General features: G+C 45.0%; 1 protein-coding gene across 1 annotated transcript; it reads left to right on the top strand.

The window, feature by feature from the left end:
* The first annotated feature begins 274 nt into the window (after window positions 1–274).
* Window positions 275–16,878, top strand: LOC137536492 (oocyte zinc finger protein XlCOF7.1-like). Its single transcript, XM_068258706.1, has 7 exons — window positions 275–388; window positions 1,418–1,537; window positions 2,551–2,682; window positions 2,766–2,883; window positions 3,004–3,101; window positions 3,210–3,606; window positions 15,256–16,878. Exons 2-7 carry the CDS (start codon window positions 1,433–1,435, stop codon window positions 15,951–15,953), a joined length of 1,548 nt encoding a protein of 515 aa, XP_068114807.1. The 5' UTR covers window positions 275–388; window positions 1,418–1,432; the 3' UTR covers window positions 15,954–16,878.
* The last annotated feature ends 1,273 nt before the right edge of the window (window positions 16,879–18,151 follow it).

Here is an 18,151-nt window from a genome sequence, read left to right as displayed (position 1 = left end):
CTGAATCCCAGACGGTGAAGAAGATGGGGGAAGCCTGATTAGGATCCAGATACTTTCCTTAGAATCTAACACTAAAATAATTCATTTTCCAGGAGTTGAGAACTATTTTATGATGACTATTAAAAGTACTTGCAAGTTGCAACCCACAACTGAACACTTTACTGAACACAATACAGACATAAGCGCTGCAGTTCCTCTGTTCTCCACAAGATGGTAGTGACGCTTATTTTGCGGAACGGAAGTGTTACAAATTACCCAGCAAGCACATGGAGAACTCCTAGGAGCGTGTAATAGGTGCTACGCACAGAATAGAAGACAATGACAGGAAGCTGTAGATTAAGAGGGAGGAAGTGGATAGGAGACATTGCTGGGACTGGCGACAGAAGAGGTAAGAAGAGAGTATTTTATATTTGTACCCTGTTACCCCCATATCCCTCCCCATCACTAGCAGCTGCTTTTACACACATACAGTATATGGATCAGTGTATAGATTATGTCTTCTTTATCCTCAGCACCTCTACCATAGGCCTGTGAGCTGGAGAGGTCTGCACAGAGTCTTATCTGTTCCTATCACTGCACTTCTCAGTACAGAGAGCTCTGATGTTCCTGACATCTGTTGGAGCCAATCTCCTAGCTTAGGAGTGAAAGCAATGACTACTCCTGCCACCACTGTGACCTCTTTGGTCTTCACCCTCCAGAGTCTCTCTAGTTCCTCTCTCAGGCTCTGGTACTTCTCCAGTTCCTCATTCTTCTCCCTCCTGATGTTGCTGTCACTTGGAGCTGCCACATCTGTCACCACTGTTGTTTTCTACTCCTTGTCTACTTACCTTGATGGCTGGTTGTCTGGCCAAAGCCTGTCTGTCCATCTGGATGTAGATGTCCTACAGGATCTAATGCCTGGTACACACCATGCAATTTAGCATCAGATAGATTGGTTGATAGAGACAATCCGTATTTCTGATCATTTTCTGATCACTTCTATGCAAATCGATCTGAAAAACGATTGGAAATAAGATCGAACCTGTCAGAAATTATCTATTTGAAGTGTCTATCTGATGGGAAATTGCATGGTGTGTACCAGGCATTAGATCCTGTTCTCTTCTGTAACCTTCTGTGGAATTTCCTATCATTTGGGAGGGTTTATCCTGCATGCTGTGCAGATGTTCCTGTACACAATGCAAGCTACAGCATTTGGTTGTGCCATTCAGTATATGCTGTGCCTGCCTGTGTCTTACACCCCTTCTCTATGTGCTGGACTGTCCCTGAGGCTTCTCTGTACAGCCTGCACCTTAGCTCTGATATGGGTGATCTCCACTTCTATGGATCTGGTGTTTAGCCCTTGCCTTGTTATACTTCCCTGCACTAATACAACACCGGTTCCTACAGTCTACATAATTATCCTGTTTTCTGCCCACAGATAAGGACTTCTTGTATGGATCACATGACCACATCAGTGAGGATGGAGGAAGACTGGAGTCACAGGACTGAGAGGATATTCAACCTCACCCTGGAGATCATCTGCCTGCTGACGGGAGAGGTGAGGAGGATTTTCGGAGTTCACATGACATCACTCTTATTAAAAAAACGACACACTTGACCTGAGCGGTAAAAACAGATGAGCTGGCGAGTAGGCCTGAATGATGAATCGAATTTAAGCCAAGATCACGCTTTTGTAATTGTCAAAGCAGCGATTTTTACGCTGATGTCATTTCTGCATGGGGTAAGTTTGAAGAAGCAGCTTCAAACTTCCCCCAAGTCCCGGCGCGTGCGGCCCGCAGGATCGGCAGTGTTGGACATACCTTCCGCACAAGTTTAATGCTGTCCGTCCTCTATCGCCATCTGCTGGCTCTTGGGCATTGCATACTTCCTGCTTCCTTTATGTCACATGACATGTAGGAAGTATGCCATGCAATAGAGCCTGCAGGAGGTGAAGTGGATGGACTGGCATCACTGGACTCGTGCTGGAAGGTATGCCCAGAACTGCCACAGCTTTGGGAACAAAAAGGGCACAAAAAGAGACACAAAGGGGGCACAGAAAGAAACAAAGGGGACACTGAGAGAGGCAAAGGGGGAACAAACAAGCACAGAGATGGAACTAACCTTGATTTGAAGGAAATTGTGAATGGAATCGAAATCGCAATTTCAGACAGAAATCAATTCAATTTTTTCCTGAAATCGTTCAGGCCTACTGGTGAGTACAAACTTGTATCTACATGTTAGTGGGCTCGGGACACAGCAGAGAGAGTTAACTCACCTGTGTCGCTGCCTCTCGCCATTGCGCAACACGCTGCACTTCATCTTCCTGACACATCTGCCTCCCGGTTGTGTGCAACGTATTGGCAACATACTGTATGTGAGTTAGCACTCTCTGCCTGTTCAACCAACTCACAGGTTCAATTACATATTCACTAGCCTATACCTGGTGGTGAGGAATATTGTGAGAGGGTCACATGACATCACTCATCTTTATTAATAAAACACAGACCTGACCAGTGAGGTGAGGAGGATTCTGGGAGGTCACATAATATTGCTGGTGATCTTTCAATACAGGGATTTCCTGCTGTGAAGTCTGGTGACCAGGTGACAATCACAGTTCCCTCACCTCCCTTCCTGGTATCTGGCAGAAACCTGAAGAAGATTCTACAAGTCATCAACAAGATCACTGAGCTGCTGATGGGAGAGGTGAGCAGTGCTGCGAATTATTGGACATTGCACAGTTATATCAAGGGAGATGTCTGGATGGTGACTGTGGCATTGTGTGTCAGGTTCCTATAGGTTGCCAGGATGTCCCATCCATCTCCATGGAGAAGTGGCAGAATGTAGGACACAAAGACCTTTCAAAGGACATCATGATAGAGAAACAGACGGCCCTCACATCAACAGGTAAGAGGAGACTTATGTTTCTTATAGATGAAAGAGCAGTATGGTGGGTCCACCAAGATCCCCATCATCTGACAAACAGAGAAGGACAATGTATTCAGTCAGTGTGTGTGTTTTCTACAGATGGTTCCACTTACAGCAAACAACCAGAGAGCAGGGCAGGACCTCTTTATTTCTGGGATTGTACACCGGAAGATCACATCATTCCCCACCATTATCAGGTAGTTGGAGCTGAAGGTTTAGCGCTCAAAATTTACTTCAAACTCTGTGAAATTATATTCTATGTGGTTCCAGTTTATAAAATCTTACACTTTTTATTATTAATATAGGTTTTAGAATTGATTCATCTGAAAAATGATATTGAAAAGAAAGAAGAGACTAATGTGAAGTTTCAACAGCAATCCTCGGTGGAAGGTGGATTAAGAAAGCCAATAAAAAAAGAAGAGATGTATATGAGGGATGATCAGCATACTATGGGGGAGAGTGACATGATGAGGACAATTAAAGTGGAAGAAGAAGAGACATATGTGAGGAGTGATCGGCAGTCTATGGAGGAGGGTGGCATGATGACAAAGGACAACAGAGATCATTGGCTCTCCACAGAGGAACCTGAAATGTTGAGGACAAATAAAGAAGGAACGTATGTAAGGAGTGATTGCAAACCTACAGAAAATGACAACATTGTAAAAATTAAAGAAGACAAATGTTCTCAGAATATTAGCACAGGTAAGTTATAATCATCAAATAGTTTTCATTTTCATCTGAGGTTAGATTGGACTAATGGTGGATCAATTGTTTAAGTTTAGGGCTGCTGAGATCCGGTGAAGAGGTACAAGCTAGTGATGGGTTAGGAGACGTTTTAGGTATAGGACAGGGTTAAAGGACAACTGAAGCAAGAGTGATATTGAGGCTGCCATATTTATTTTCTTTTAAGCAAAACCAGTTGCCTGGCTGCCCTGCTGATCCTCTGACTCTAATACTTTTAGCCATTTACCCTGAACAAGCATGCAGCAGATCAGATGTTTCTGATGTTATCAGATCTGACAAGGTTATCTGCATGCTTGTTTCTGGTCTGATTCAGACACTTGTAGAGCCAAATAGACTAGCAGAACTGCCAGGCAACTGGTATTGTTTAAAAGGAAATAAATATGGCAGCCTCCATAGTCTTCTCATTTCAGTTGTCCTTTTAAAGATAGAGGCAGCTGAGGCATAATATTTGGAACCAGGGTGTAGATTCAACAAATAATAATGCGGGGCACATGTCAGTATTACCACCACTTCTGCATGCATTACCACGAGTAACACCAGTAGTGTGACTCGCGGAACAAGAATAGCACTACCGTTGCAACTGTGACGTGTTACTAACGATAACGCGCTATGGGCTTAATTCACTAAGACTAAAACACACCTTATCAGAGTAGCAAAGCACTACTTATGCCTGCTAATTGGCAATGACGAGAGCTCCACTCATCATGCCCTGAGCCCCTGTGGGTCCAATCACTTTAAAGGATAATATCCCTGCACTTTGATTGGCCCATTAGGCTGCCTGTCAAGTTTCTTATCAAGTGACAGGCAGCCTATTGGGCCAATCAAAGTGCAGGGATAAAAATGTCCTTTAAATTGATAACTCTGATAAGGCACGTTAATGCTGATAAGGCGTGTTAACTCTGATGAGGCATGCTATTTGTCTTAGTGAATCAAGACCTATGTGTGCACTGCAGTTTTACCAGCATTTGATGAACCTACCCCCAGATGAGGATGAGGTCCATCTCCATTGCTCCGTATAACAACATCATTAATGCTAATTAACAAAAAAATCTGAGTATCTGATTAAACAAGTGAGATGTTCATTATTCTACCTTCAGCCTGGAGCTGTCAGTAACAAACAACAACCAAAAGCTAAAATGGACAGGCAGAGGAGCCATCCAATAGGAGGAGCCTCTCCATCTAACTTTTCACCCCATTGGTACTGCTGTATTGCTAGGTGGGCCATCAGAAAATAAAAAGCATGCGGCAAAGCCTGATGACTTTTCTGCAGGCATCCAGAGAGCAGGCACCTTCATGAAGGTGAAGACAAAGACATTATAGAACTGTATAGTGTCTGTCTGTGTGCATCAACAAACACATGCACATTTGACATAAAATATTTTTATCAGAAAATGTTGCATATGTGTACGCCAAGCATGCAAAAAAGCCATCCAATAAAGGAAAATAAGAGAAAAAGAAAGAGGAGATAGAGAAATGAATAGAAAGAATGGAAAGAATGGGGGAGGGGGGGATAAAGAAACAGGATATTGCAGGGGTAAAAACAAGGAACACCAAGAGCCCCAATAGTGTAATATGTACTGGTAAATGGTTACTAGAGAGTAAATTATTAATACTCACAAACCAGGGTTACCATTAGGAGATTTTCCTGAACCCACTCAGGAATAAGAAGTCGCTCTCTGTAGATGAGAAAAAGGGGGTTCAACCCTCCACCCAGGATGGACTCAATATTATACAGGAGAACAGAGGCGCCAAGAGGATAAAAGGAAGCAAAATTTTCTTTAAAAAAACAAATTCTTGGTAAATGGAGGCGGTAGTGGTGGACTTACCACCTCCAAGTAGACACACAACGACTATAGTAAAGGCAGTCAATATATTTTATTGAACTCCAAATATGCAAAGCGTTTCGCAGGTTTGATCCCGCTTCATCAGGCAATAACAACGGAGCAATAGCATATGTGGTCAGCAGAACAGCCAGGCACCTCTGTTCTACTGACCACATATGCTATTGCTCCATTGTTATTGCCTGATGAAGCGGGATCAAACCTGTGAAACGCTTTGCATATTTGGAGTTCATAAATAAAATATATTGACTGTCTTTACTACAGTCGTCGTGTGTCTACTTGGAGGAGGTAAGTCCACCACTACCTCCTCTATTTACCAAGAATTTGTTTTTTTAAGCTCATTTAGCTTCCTTTTATCCTCTTGGCGCCTCTGTTCTCCTGCAGGATATTGCAGGGGGACTGGGGTGGAGGGGAAAGCACAGTAGGAGAAATGTGAAGAAACAGACTGTACTGAAAAGTATCACTAAGGCAGGGGTGCTAAGTAGCAGTAACGTGGATCTGATCTCTCGTACATGACAGAAGGAAAACATAGAGAAATGCATCCTGTATGTATTTAGAGAGTTTAGCCTGTCTAATTGACCCTCATCTGCAACTTAACTAAGTTATAATTTGGTCTCTCCCCTGTGTCAGCTGACTGCCATGGCAAATTAGCTAATTTGAAAGCATGAGATGTTAACAATATGTTTGCTTCCCTGAAAGCAGGAAGTAGACACACTGCAGATTTATTTCAGGATTTGTATCAGCTGTAACAAAGAAATGATTTTCTTTAAAGGTCATTATACTGTTGATTATCTTACAGAGCAGAGAGGAAGTTCTGATTTCAGGTCCGCTTTAAGTGAAGAAATCTAGGGGGCTTCACACCGGAGTAGCAATCTATCCAGGTCGCTGCCATAAGGGTTTGGGTGGATCTGTTTAAGTATACTGAAAGAAATATGGCAATAACTGCCACCATGCTTAGTATTAACATAGATGGCAATCATAATATAAATCAAATGATTTTATATTATTAATATGTTCAGAAATGCGTTTATGCAATTCACAACGTGTTTTACCCACGAGAAAGCAACCACAGCCACAGTGTAGATGATAGGCCACAAATGGGGTATGACAGTTACCAAAATGGACCAGATTGTAAATTTGGCCATTAGGCAGAACCGCAGGATCACCAGTAGGGATGATCAGATATGTAAATTGTTCCGAGTTGATGCAAATTTATGCAAATGTATGCAGCTTGAAAATTGACCAATCAATTTAAACCTAAACAATTTGCATCTCGTTGATCATCCCTAATCCCCAGCCCCCACACATGTATGTCCGATGCTGATCTGATGGCAATCTGAAGTTTTAGTAGAATAGTGCAAACAGAAAGTTCATGTACGCTCTACCCCCTAAGTAGTCATACCATTCAGTGCAGGATCTTGGTGGGCCAAGACAAAGTACATATGTAGACAAAAGGAGGATCCGCAGACCAGATTTGGTTAGTGTGAAAAAATGTCCGTTCTTTATTGAAAAAATCCACAAAACAACGTGCGATAAAATCACAGGAACAACTCAGTTGATCCTGTGATTTTATTGCACGTTGTTTTGTGGATTTTTTTTTAATAAAGAACGGACATTTTTTCACACTAACCAAATCTGGCCTGCGGATCCTCCTTTTGTCTACATTTAGTAGAATAGTGACTAATGCCCAGTCGATCATGAACAGCTTTAGCCACCTGAATACCACATAAGGTTGTGTATGGATGATACTGGAGGAATCCTCTGGCAGGATGGGCCAGTGTTGCGCCAGGATGACTCTGAGTGATTGATGCTCACAACCAAATTTCTTGGTAATAGAAACTCTGTCCCTAAACTCCTTAAAGAGGAACTTCAGCCTAAACAAACATACTGTCATTAAGTTACATTAGTTATGTTAATTAAAATAGATAGGTAATATAATCTCTTACCCACCTTGTTTTAAAAGAACAGGCAAATGTTTGATTTCATGAGGGCAGCCATTTTTTTGGTTGAAAGGAGGTGACAGGGAGCATGAGACACAGTTCCAACTGTCCTGTGTGCTGATCACCCCTCCCAGTTGTTAGGCAACGTGAATAACAACATAGGAGATCCCATCATGCTTTGCACAGCATCAGGGAAAATCCTGGGCAGTTTTCTTTGATGGGGCGGAGCTTAAGCTTTTGTGCAGCTAAAAATAAGGCTTATGTAAGAAAAACAAAGTTCTGATGCTGTGAAACTGTTAAAGACATACAAAGCCTTTTCAGTGCTGCTGAGTAGATTTTTAGCCTGGAGGTTCACTTTAAAGAGAACCCGAGGTGTGTTTAAAGAATGTTATCTGCATACAGAGGCTGGATCTGCCTATACAGCCCAGCCTCTGTTGCTATCCCAAACGCCCCTAAGGTCCCCCTGCACTCTGCAATCCCCCATAAATCACAGCCCTGCTATGAGGTTGTGTTTACATCTGTAGTGTCAGTCTCAGCTGCTCCCCCGCCTCCTGCATAGCTCCGGTCCCTGCCCCCATCCCTTCCCTCCAATCAGCAGGGAGGGAAGGGATGCAGGCGGGGACCGGAGTTCTGCAGGAGGCGGGGAGAGCAGCAGACTGACACTATAGAGATAAACACAGCCAGCTCTGACAAGCTGTTTGTCAGCAGCGTGGCTGTGATTTATGAGGGATTGCAGAGTGCAGGGGGACCTTAGTGGGGTTTGGGATAGCATCAGAGGCTGGGCTGTATAGGCAGATCCAGCTTCTGTATGCAGATAATATTCGTCAAACCCACCTCGGGTTCTCTTTAAGGACTAACAGGCTCTGGCCCCTTAAAGGACATCTCTAGCGGAAAATTGGAAAATGTGAAATACATACATACAAAATGTAGACTTCTCCTGGAGTAAAATGCACTATAAATTATCTTTTCCCTATGTTGCTGTCACTTACAGTAGGCAGTGAACATCTGAAAGATCTGACAGATTTTGGAATAGTCCAGTGATCTGCAAACTTGGCTCTCCAGCTGTTAAGAAACTACAAGTCCCACAATGCATTTGCCTTTATGAGTCATGACTGTGGCTGTCAGACATCCGCAATGCATTGTGGGACTAGTAGTTCCGTAACAGCTGGAGAGCCAAGTTTGAAGATCACTGGACTAGTCCATCTCCATATGGGAATTCTCAGGTGCTTCTTTATTTATAAGCACTTACCAAACAGCAGTTGATCAGTCCAACTGCCAAACATCCTGGTAAATAAGTAAGGGGGCTGGCTGACATCTTTTATACATCTATTCAAGGAAGGACTTAAGAATAGGTAATACTGAGAATCCCCCACGTGGAGATGGATGAGTCCAGAATCTGTCAGGTCTGTCAGCTTTCTGTTTACTGCCTATTGTTAGTGACAGCAACATAGAAGAAAAGTAATTTATGGTGCATTTTACTCTGGAAGTCCCGTACATACTATATGTATAGATCTTGAATTTTACATTTTTCGAGATAGTTCCTTTAAGGACCAAAGCCCTTTTTTTTTTCATTTTACACTTCCTGATCACTGTGATTGGCTCACAGAGGGTCAGAGAATCAATGATAAGGCCTGATCAGAAGATCACGAGCCAATGATGAGGCCTGATCAGAGGCTTACAAGCCAATGGTGAGGTCTGACTAGAGGGTCAGGAGCCAATGATGAGGCCTGATCAGAGGGCCGGGAGCCAATGATGAGGCCTGATCAAAGGGGCACTAGCCAATAATGAGGCCTGGTCAGAGGGCCGGGAGCCTATGATGAGGCCTGATCAGAGGGCCAGGAGCCAATGGTGAGGCTGTATCAGAGGGTCACAAGCCAATAGTGAGGCCTGATCAGAGGGTCAGGAGTCAATGATGAGGCCTGAACAGAAGGTCAGGAGCCAATGATGAGGCCTGATCAGAAGGTCAGGAGCCAATGATGAGGCCTGATCAGAGGGTCAGGAGCCAATGATGAGGCCTGATCAGAGGGTCGGGAGCCAATAATGAGGCCTGATCAGAGGGCTGGGAGCCAATGATGAGGCCTGATCAGAGGGTCACTAGCCAATAATGAGGCCTGATCAGAGGGCCAGGAGCCAATGGTGAGGCCTGATCAGAGGGTCACTAGCCAATGGTGAGGCCTGATCAAAGGGTCAGGAGCCAATGGTGAGGCCTGATCAAAGGGTCAGGAGCCAATGATGAGGCCTGATCAGAGGGCCGGGAGCCAATGATGAGGCCTGATCAGAGGGCCGGGAGCCAATGATGAGGCCTGATCAGAGGCTCCGGAGCCAATGATTAGGCCTGATCAGAGGGCCGGGAGCCAATGATGAGGCCTGATCAGAGGGCCGGGAGCCAATGATGAGGCCTGATCAGAGGGCCGGGAGCCAATGATGAGGCCTGATCAGAGGGCCGGGAGCCAATGATGAGGCCTGATCAGAGGGCCGGGAGCCAATGATGAGGCCTGATCAGAGGCTCCGGAGCCAATGATTAGGCCTGATCAGAGGGCCGGGAGCCAATGATGAGGCCTGATCAGAGGGCCGGGAGCCAATGATGAGGCCTGATCAGAGGGCCGGGAGCCAATGATGAGGCCTGATCAGAGGGCCGGGAGCCGATGATGAGGCCTGATCAGAGGGCCGGGAGCCAATGATGAGGCCTGATCAGAGGGCCGGGAGCCAATGATGAGGCCTGATCAGAGGGCCGGGAGCCAATGATGAGGCCTGATCAGAGGGCCGGGAGCCAATGATGAGGCCTGATCAGAGGGCCGGGAGCCAATGATGAGGCCTGATCAGAGGGCCGGGAGCCAATGGTGAGGCCTGATCAGAGGGCCGGGAGCCAATGGTGAGGCCTGATCAGAGGGCCGGGAGCCAATGATGAGGCCTGATCAGAGGGCCGGGAGCCAATGATGAGGCCTGATCAGAGGGCCGGGAGCCAATGATGAGGCCTGATCAGAGGGTCGGGAGCCAATGATGAAGCCTGATCAGAGGGTCGGGAGCCAATGATGAGGCCTGATCAGAGGGTCGGGAGCCAATGATGAGGCCTGATCAGAGGGTCGGGAGCCAATGATGAGGCCTGATCAGAGGGCCGGGAGCCAATGATGAGGCCTGATCAGAGAGCCGGGAGCCAATGATGAGGCCTGATCAGAGGGTCGGGAGCCAATGATGAGGCCTGATCAGAGGGTCGGGAGCCAATGATGAGGCCTGATCAGAGGGCCGGGAGCCAATGATGAGGCCTGATCAGAGGGCCGGGAGCCAATGATGAGGCCTGATCAGAGCGTCAGAGAGCCAATGATGAGGCCTGATCAGAGGGCTGGGAGCCAATGATGAGGCCTGATCAGAGGGCCGGGAGCCAATGATGTAGCCTGATCAGAGGGCCAGGAGCCATTGTAATCAGCTCCTGACTGAGCTCTGAGTTTTGTGGCGGCGGGCATACGCCATCGCGTTCCATGTAGGGAGTCGGTGACGTTACAACTATGCTGCATCAGGCTTAAGCAGCCACAAGGGCCTCCTGGTTAGTAGATTCTGTTTTGCAATAGTATAAGCCTTTTTCAGAACTTTGGAAAGATAGGAGCGCTGCAGAAATGTGTCCTTGGGCAGGCCTGTAGCTGACTCGTCATCCGAGCGGTTTCTGCCATCATGCAGATATTGGCCCACTGGGATGGCATTAATAACATGCTTAGGGTGGAAACTGTCAGCATGAAGCAGCGCATTCTCGGCTGATGGCTGTCTGAATACTTCAGTGTGAACGCTACCGGTGGAATCAATACTGATCTGCAGGACTAACAAATAAAGACTTGCATGATCTTAAGTCAAAGAGAAACGTAAGTTCTACCCATTGATATTAATAATATGCACCTACGTTTGTTTGCAGCTTAATTTTGCTGCAACTCAACTGATCCGATCCAAAAAATGAGGATGTCGTTGATATACCTGCTCCACCCAAGAATGTGGCACAGGTACATCTAAAGATCCTCATTAGACAATATTACCGTAAGAGAACAGAGGCGCCCGCAGGATAAAAGGTAATAAAAGTTTTAAAATTTGCTGTGAGGCAATGGTGGACTTACTTCCGGGAAAGCAGACTCAAAATACTGTCTGAATTAAACAAATTTATTATTGGTACCCCCAAAAGATGCAAAGCGTTTCGCAGGCACAGCCCGCTTCATCAGGCAAAAAGATAGGGGACAAACAGTAGCTCGTCAGTAGCACGAATTCACACAGAGGCGCTATTCGTGCTACTGACGAGCTGCTGTTTGTCCCCTATCTTTTTGCCTGATGAAGCGGGCTGTGTCTGTGAAACGCATTGCATCTTTTGGGAGTACCAATAATAAATTTGTTTAATTCAGACAGTATTTTGAGTCTGCTTTCCGGAAGTAAGTCCACCACTGCCTCCCAGCAAATTTTAAAACTTTTATTACCTTTTATCCTGCTGGCGCCTCTGTTCTCTTACGATAATACTGTGTCCACCCCTGGTAGAGGGGTGACCTACCCCTACTTTTCTGATCTACAGAGAGTGACATCTTAATCCTGAGTGAGGACAGGTCTAATCTCCTCACCTGCATCAACAGTGGTTGCCTAAGAGGTAACCCATGTTTGTGAGTATATTCATCTCACACTTACATTTATCCATGGTTTCCAATACATACTACACTATATTGGGCTCTCGGTGATTCTTCTTTATCGCATTAGAAAATAGATTCTATTCCCATGCCCCCAGGTAGAGGTTGGCAAGCGACAGAGCACAAGTAGTCCCCATTGTCGCCCCCTCACCTGGACACAGAGGACATGATAAAAATGTTATAGGTTAGTAGAAAGCTCCATAGATCCTTCAAGAATCTATTACGTTAATGTTCATTCTTCCCTTTTGACCCAAGAAGTCAGCCACAGCCTCAGCACCCTGATGCAGGCAATGCTGGTATATAGGGACTCGACATCAGAGTCATCGAGGATTATGTCCCTAGGGTCTTGAACTTTCCTGTAGGACATTAAGCCAATGCGCAGTGTCCCTAATATATGAGGGAAGGCATGTAACATGAAGTTGGAGATGAGCATCAATATATTTACTGATCCGTTCAGCTAGGGAGTCCTTCAGTAAGACGATAGGTCCCACAGGGATGGGCCTTCTTCCTCGCCTTTTTGGTACGGCATAGAATGTGAGGATGATAGGATTAGTAACTTTGTGAAGTATAGCAAGTTCTTTACATAGAACATCATTACGCATTTCTGTATCAATAAGATCAAATAATATGACTTGAAATCTCACCGACCTCAATGCCAGGACGCTACATAACTCCCAGGGTCATTCAGGAGGTGGTGGCACATCCTGCGGTAGTCATCCATATCCAGTGTCACCACATTGCCACCCTCGTCAGGCAGCTTAAAGTGGACCCAAATTAAAAATACAAGATTTCAGAAATAAAATCTATTTTGTAAATTATAATAATAAATAGCAGCCTTTTTTCAGCTGCATGATGACAAATATAAAATATTTTACATTTATTGGAGGAACCCCTCCCTTCCTTTCAAATTGCCGGGATTTTTCCGGCAAACTGGTGGAGTAGATGGTGTCCGGCAATGGAGGAATTGCTAATGGCTGCCCCCAGTATAACCCTAGCTATGAAAAGAGAAGGGTGAAAAGCATGCACTGAAATGCTCATAGGTTTGAAGGAGTGTTTATTTATCTTTGTATATGTCAGAGTGGTGCAACTAAATATTTTTAATTAAAAAAAGTTTGGTTTGGGTCCGCTTTAATAGTAATAGCAGGATTTGATTCTAATTCGGACAAGGCGTTCCTTTTCTCCACAGAAATATTAGAATGAATTCTGCTATCAACCCACATGGACCTGATGTCTTTCTCCACCAAATCCACAAAAGTGGCTAAATGGCCATTATGGCTTAAAGTAAATCTTAAGTAATGGAAAAAAAAAGTAACTTACCTGGGGCTTCTACCAGCTCCCTGCCGATGTCCTGGGCCGGGACAAACTGCTCCTCTAGTCCCCCGCAGCGAGTCAATTTAATTTCTGACCAGTCGGCAGCCACTGCATCCTCGTTCTTGCTCCTGTCGCCGTCCTGTGCATTGAGGACTTGCGTGGCCACCAACTGGCCAGCCACCAGAAACGAAACTGGCTTGCTGCGGGGGATCGGAGGATTACTTTGTCCCGGTGCAGGCACAGGGTGGCTGCTAGGGGCCGGTAGAAGCCACAGATAAGTTAAACTTTTTTTTTTTTTTTTTTTTTTTTTAAAGTTAAGGTTCGTTTTAAGGGGTGAATGACACCAACCCACTTCTAAATTGTTTATTAATTTGTACATTATTAGATACTTGTAAAGAAAAAGGATAGTTGGAATCTTCCAGCTTGTGCTAATCCCAGAGCTCCTGCAGATCTCTAAAGGTTACATAGTTAAAGTTATTTGGGTTGAAAAAAGACACAAGTCCATCGAGTTCAACCAGAGAACAAAGTACAACTCCAGCCTGCTCCCTCATATATCCCTGTTGATCCAGAGGAAGGCAAAAAAAACCCTTACAAGGCATGGTCCAATTAGCCCCAAAAGGGAAAAAAATCCTTCCCAACTCCAGATGGCAATCAGATACACTCCCTGGATCAACATCATTAGGCATTACCTAGTAATTGTAGCCATGGATATCTTTCAATGCAAGGAAAGCACCTAAGCCCCTTTAAAGCAGTAGGATCAGCCATACTATGCCAGGGAAAAAATAAAACACATATATAAGTAGATAAATACTTGATCTACTTACATAACACATGTATTATACTGTCCAGGTTTTGATTTCAGTGAATGTTATATAGTAAATGACGAGAATTCTGTTAGTGGTGAGGGCCATGTCTTTTGCCCACAGTTAAGGCTAACTCATGATGTAATTTCTGCCCTTTACTTTTTTTCTTGTCTCCTCCAATCGCTGAGTCGCCTCAGCCTTGCTTGTAAACACAAGTGAGTAGGGGATTAGGTTTCAGATAAGCAGCTGGCAGGGAAATAAAGGAAAGAGGAGGAATACATTATAGATAAAAAGAACCCCCAGCATGCAATTATTTGGCACTGACTACTAAAGGGCCAGTGCTCCTTAAGTATGTGATAACTCCAAATCATAACAGCAGAAAAAGTTTTGAATGCAGGATTAACATCTTTATCACTTAATACACTCAGACCAGTTGCTGTTGAAATTTGATTTTTATGGTGATGATACCGCTTTAAGGTGACCATACATCTAGCGATCATTTTATAGAATCAAGAGAAAATGGAGTGTGTTTCCAGTATGCCCAATCTATGAAAAGTGGTGGATATCAAGAAAATTGACCAGCTTAGTCATTCGAGCATGATGCAAGATATTGGTTGATAACACAGGAATCACCTACTGTTCACATGTTATTCGCCTAACTCTGAATTGATTTTTGCATTCAGAGAATGGAGACACAACACTGGTCAGATCGATTAGTGCAGGTAAATCTCATAGCATATTGCTTGTAGTGTGTGGGACACTAGTCGATCGACTTTTCGATCAACCATACTGAAGTCGATTGCTTAATAAAGTTGATCAGTTTGTCGATTGAATCATAATTGCTAGATGGTGGCTACCTTAAGTGTCTGTACATCTTGAGGTGTTATTGATTTATTGCTCAAAGTGCCACCAGGACTAGCAGACATGTGACATTGTTGATGTAAATGTAGATGATTTTTTTTTTCAAGCAAATATATGTAGATCAAGCGAAAAAACACGGCCTTAGTGAATTGAAGCTAATGTGACTAAAATACATTTTCTAAAAAATGTTATTTCCCACCAGATGGACATGATGTTGGGGGCGCTTCTGAAGGAAATCTTCATCCAAGTAATGCAGCTTCGATGTCACATCAGACACTTCACACAGGTGTCCATCCTGTATCTTGTTCAGACTGTGGGAAAGGTTTTAAATATAAAAGAAGCCTTGATAGACACCAGAGAATTCACACAGGCATCTTTCCTTTTTCATGTTCAGAGTGTGGGAAAGGTGCTAATGACAAAAGAGAACTTCTTAGACATCAGACAAGTCACACAGACAAGCCTCCCTTTTCATGTTCAGAGTGTGGGATATCTTTTGCTTTGAAAGCTAGCCTGGCTAGTCACCAGAGAAGTCACACAGGTGAGCGCCCATTTTCATGTTCAGTGTGTGGGATATCTTTTGCTTTGAAAGCTAGCCTGGCTACTCACCAGAGAAGTCACACAGGTGAGCGCCCATTTTCATGTTCAGAGTGTGGGATATCTTTTGCTTTGAAAGCTAGCCTGGCTACTCACCAGAGAAGTCACACAAGTGAGCGCCCATTTTCATGTTCAGTGTGTGGAATATCTTTTGCTTTGAAAGCTAGCCTGGCTAGTCACCAGAGAAGTCACCCAGGTGAGCGCCCATTTTCATGTTCAGAGTGTGGGAAAGGTTTCGGTAGGAAAGAAAATCTTCAGAGACACCTGAGAATTCACACAGGGGAACGTCCATTCTCATGTACATAGTGTGGAAAAAAATTTAATCAAAAAATACAGTGTTCTCCCCAGAGCCTATTAGCCGGGCGGAGCGCCCACCTGGGTCTCTGTTCCCGCCCGGCTGCTGTGATTAGGCTCAATCTACAGCAGAGACTCATTCCTCTGCACGGAGTTTTGAATCATTCCTCTGCACAGTTTTGAATCATTCCTCTGCACAGTTTCGATTCATTCCTCTGCACGGAGTTTTGAATCACTAGTCAGCTCGTAATGCAGAGACATCTCCGCCCTCCTCCTCAGCTCCTTCCTATCAGCAGCGTGGAGGGGCGGGGAAAGCTCCTAGCACAGAGCAGAGATGAGTCAGACCGCGGGAGCTTTCAGCTGCAGTCCAGTCTCCAGCCACAGAATAGAATGTGCAGCTCTATTGCTTTCCTTTTGGTGAGTCACCCGATCTCCTCCCCCAGCTACTACAGTGCACAGACACTCTCCTTTCCCTGCAATGTGCAGAAACATCAAATACTGGCTGATCAACACATTTCCTTTTTTCTACTGATAATACAGATAACAAGCTGTTTACAGGATCTGTAACCTGAACCTGGTGCAGCATTCACTCTGCCTACTGTGTTCCTGCACTTCATCACAAACTGACCCCCAAGTGTTCAAGTTAAATCACTGAGATATCCAGCTTTCAGTATGGGCAAATGAATGGCAAAAATTTCAGTACAGCATATTTAACTTGTCTTTTCTCAGCAGTTACAGTTTTAGGTTGAACAGAAGATTTACAGCCATCCAGGTTAGCCAGAATACTAAATCATTGTAGCATGGTTTTTACAGTCTTCTCTAAAGTTCTCACCATGATTGTCACCTGCCTGTGTAATTTTAGTCAGCACTCGTCTGCTCTTATACAGCAGCAGGAGTCACATACATTGCATGCTGGGAGTGGTTAAAGGGAAGGTTCAGGGACTAGCTAAAAAAAATAAAAATCCATTTCCACTTACCTGGGGCTTCCTCCAGCCCATGGCAGGCAGGAGGTGCCCTCGGCGCCGCTCCGCAGGCTCCCGGTGGTCTCCGGTGGCCGACCCGACCTGGCCAGGCCGGCGGCCAGGTCGGGCCTCTTCTGCGCTCCATGGTGCGTTCCACGCCGGCGCGCTGACGTCATCGGACGTCCTCCGGGCTGTACTGCGCAGGCTCAGTAGCGCGCCGGCGTGGAACGCACCATGGAGCGCAGAAGAGGCCCGACCTGGCCGCCGGCCTGGCCAGGTCGGGTCGGCCACCGGAGACCACCGGGAGCCTGCGGAGCGGCGCCGAGGGCACCTCCTGCCTGCCACGGGCTGGAGGAAGCCCCAGGTAAGTGGAAATGGATTTTTATTTTTTTTAGCTAGTCCCTGAACCTTCCCTTTAATGATGACTGGTCATATATGTAATGATGGGGGCTATGGCACTAAGGCCCCTTTCACACTGGGGTGCTTTTCAAGGAATGTCCAGAGCTTTACTGAATGTCAGCAAACAGAGGTATTATGACAAAGTTACCCTGTGGTAGCATTTACACTACAGTTGCAATTTGTATGAAAATATCATACATATACAGCATTTTGGAAGCGCTCGCAATGTGATTTTTGTTTCTCAAACAAGTTATTCCCCTTCCCCCAAACCAGCACCCAGCATGATCTAGACATCTCCCCATCTAGTGTGACTCTCCCTCTCCAGCGTTTTCTTACTTTCTCACCCAGCAGCACCCAGCGTGACCTTACTTCCCCACCCGGCTACTTTTTTGTGCCACCCGGCTACAAAATATTTCTGGGGAGAACACTGAAATACAATTTCTTACACACCAGACAAGTCACATGGACACCCTTCCTTTCTCATGTTCTGAGTGTGGGGAAAGTTTTAATGATAAATGCGACCTTTTAAGACACCATAAAACTCACACAGAAGAGCAGCCTTTTGCATGTTCAGATTGTGGCAGACTGTTTAATTGTAAAAGAAACCTTCTTAGACACCAGAGAAGTCATGTGGATATCTATCCTATTGTGATATGAGTGTAGGGAAAAGTTTTAATGAGAAATGTGACCTTAGACATCCGAATATTCATGAAGGCGAGCGGCCCTTTCTATGTTCAGAGTGTGGGAAATGGTGTGCTTAGAAAGCAAACCTAAATATTAAGCGGAGAAGTCACAGGTGAGCACCCATTCTCATGTTCAGACTGTGAGAAAAGTTTTGCGAGGAAAGTA

The sequence above is a fragment of the Hyperolius riggenbachi genome, chromosome 10 (assembly GCF_040937935.1).
Source record: "Hyperolius riggenbachi isolate aHypRig1 chromosome 10, aHypRig1.pri, whole genome shotgun sequence".
In the NCBI taxonomy this organism is placed as follows: Eukaryota; Metazoa; Chordata; class Amphibia; order Anura; family Hyperoliidae; genus Hyperolius; species Hyperolius riggenbachi.
The sequence above is the reverse complement of the archived record's forward strand: the minus strand, read 5'-3'. Positions and strand labels throughout refer to the sequence as shown.

What these genes read in the sequence shown, in the direction of transcription:
- LOC137536492 (XM_068258706.1), top strand. Translation starts at nt 1,433, where the DNA reads ATGGATCACATGACCACATCAGTGAGGATGGAGGAAGACTGGAGTCAC. An exon ending in TCTGCCTGCTGACGGGAGAG is followed by an intron (nt 1,538 to 2,550) that starts GTGAGGAGGATT and finishes CTTTCAATACAG; the next exon opens with GGATTTCCTGCTGTGAAGTC. An exon ending in GACGGCCCTCACATCAACAG is followed by an intron (nt 2,884 to 3,003) that starts GTAAGAGGAGAC and finishes TGTTTTCTACAG; the next exon opens with ATGGTTCCACTTACAGCAAA.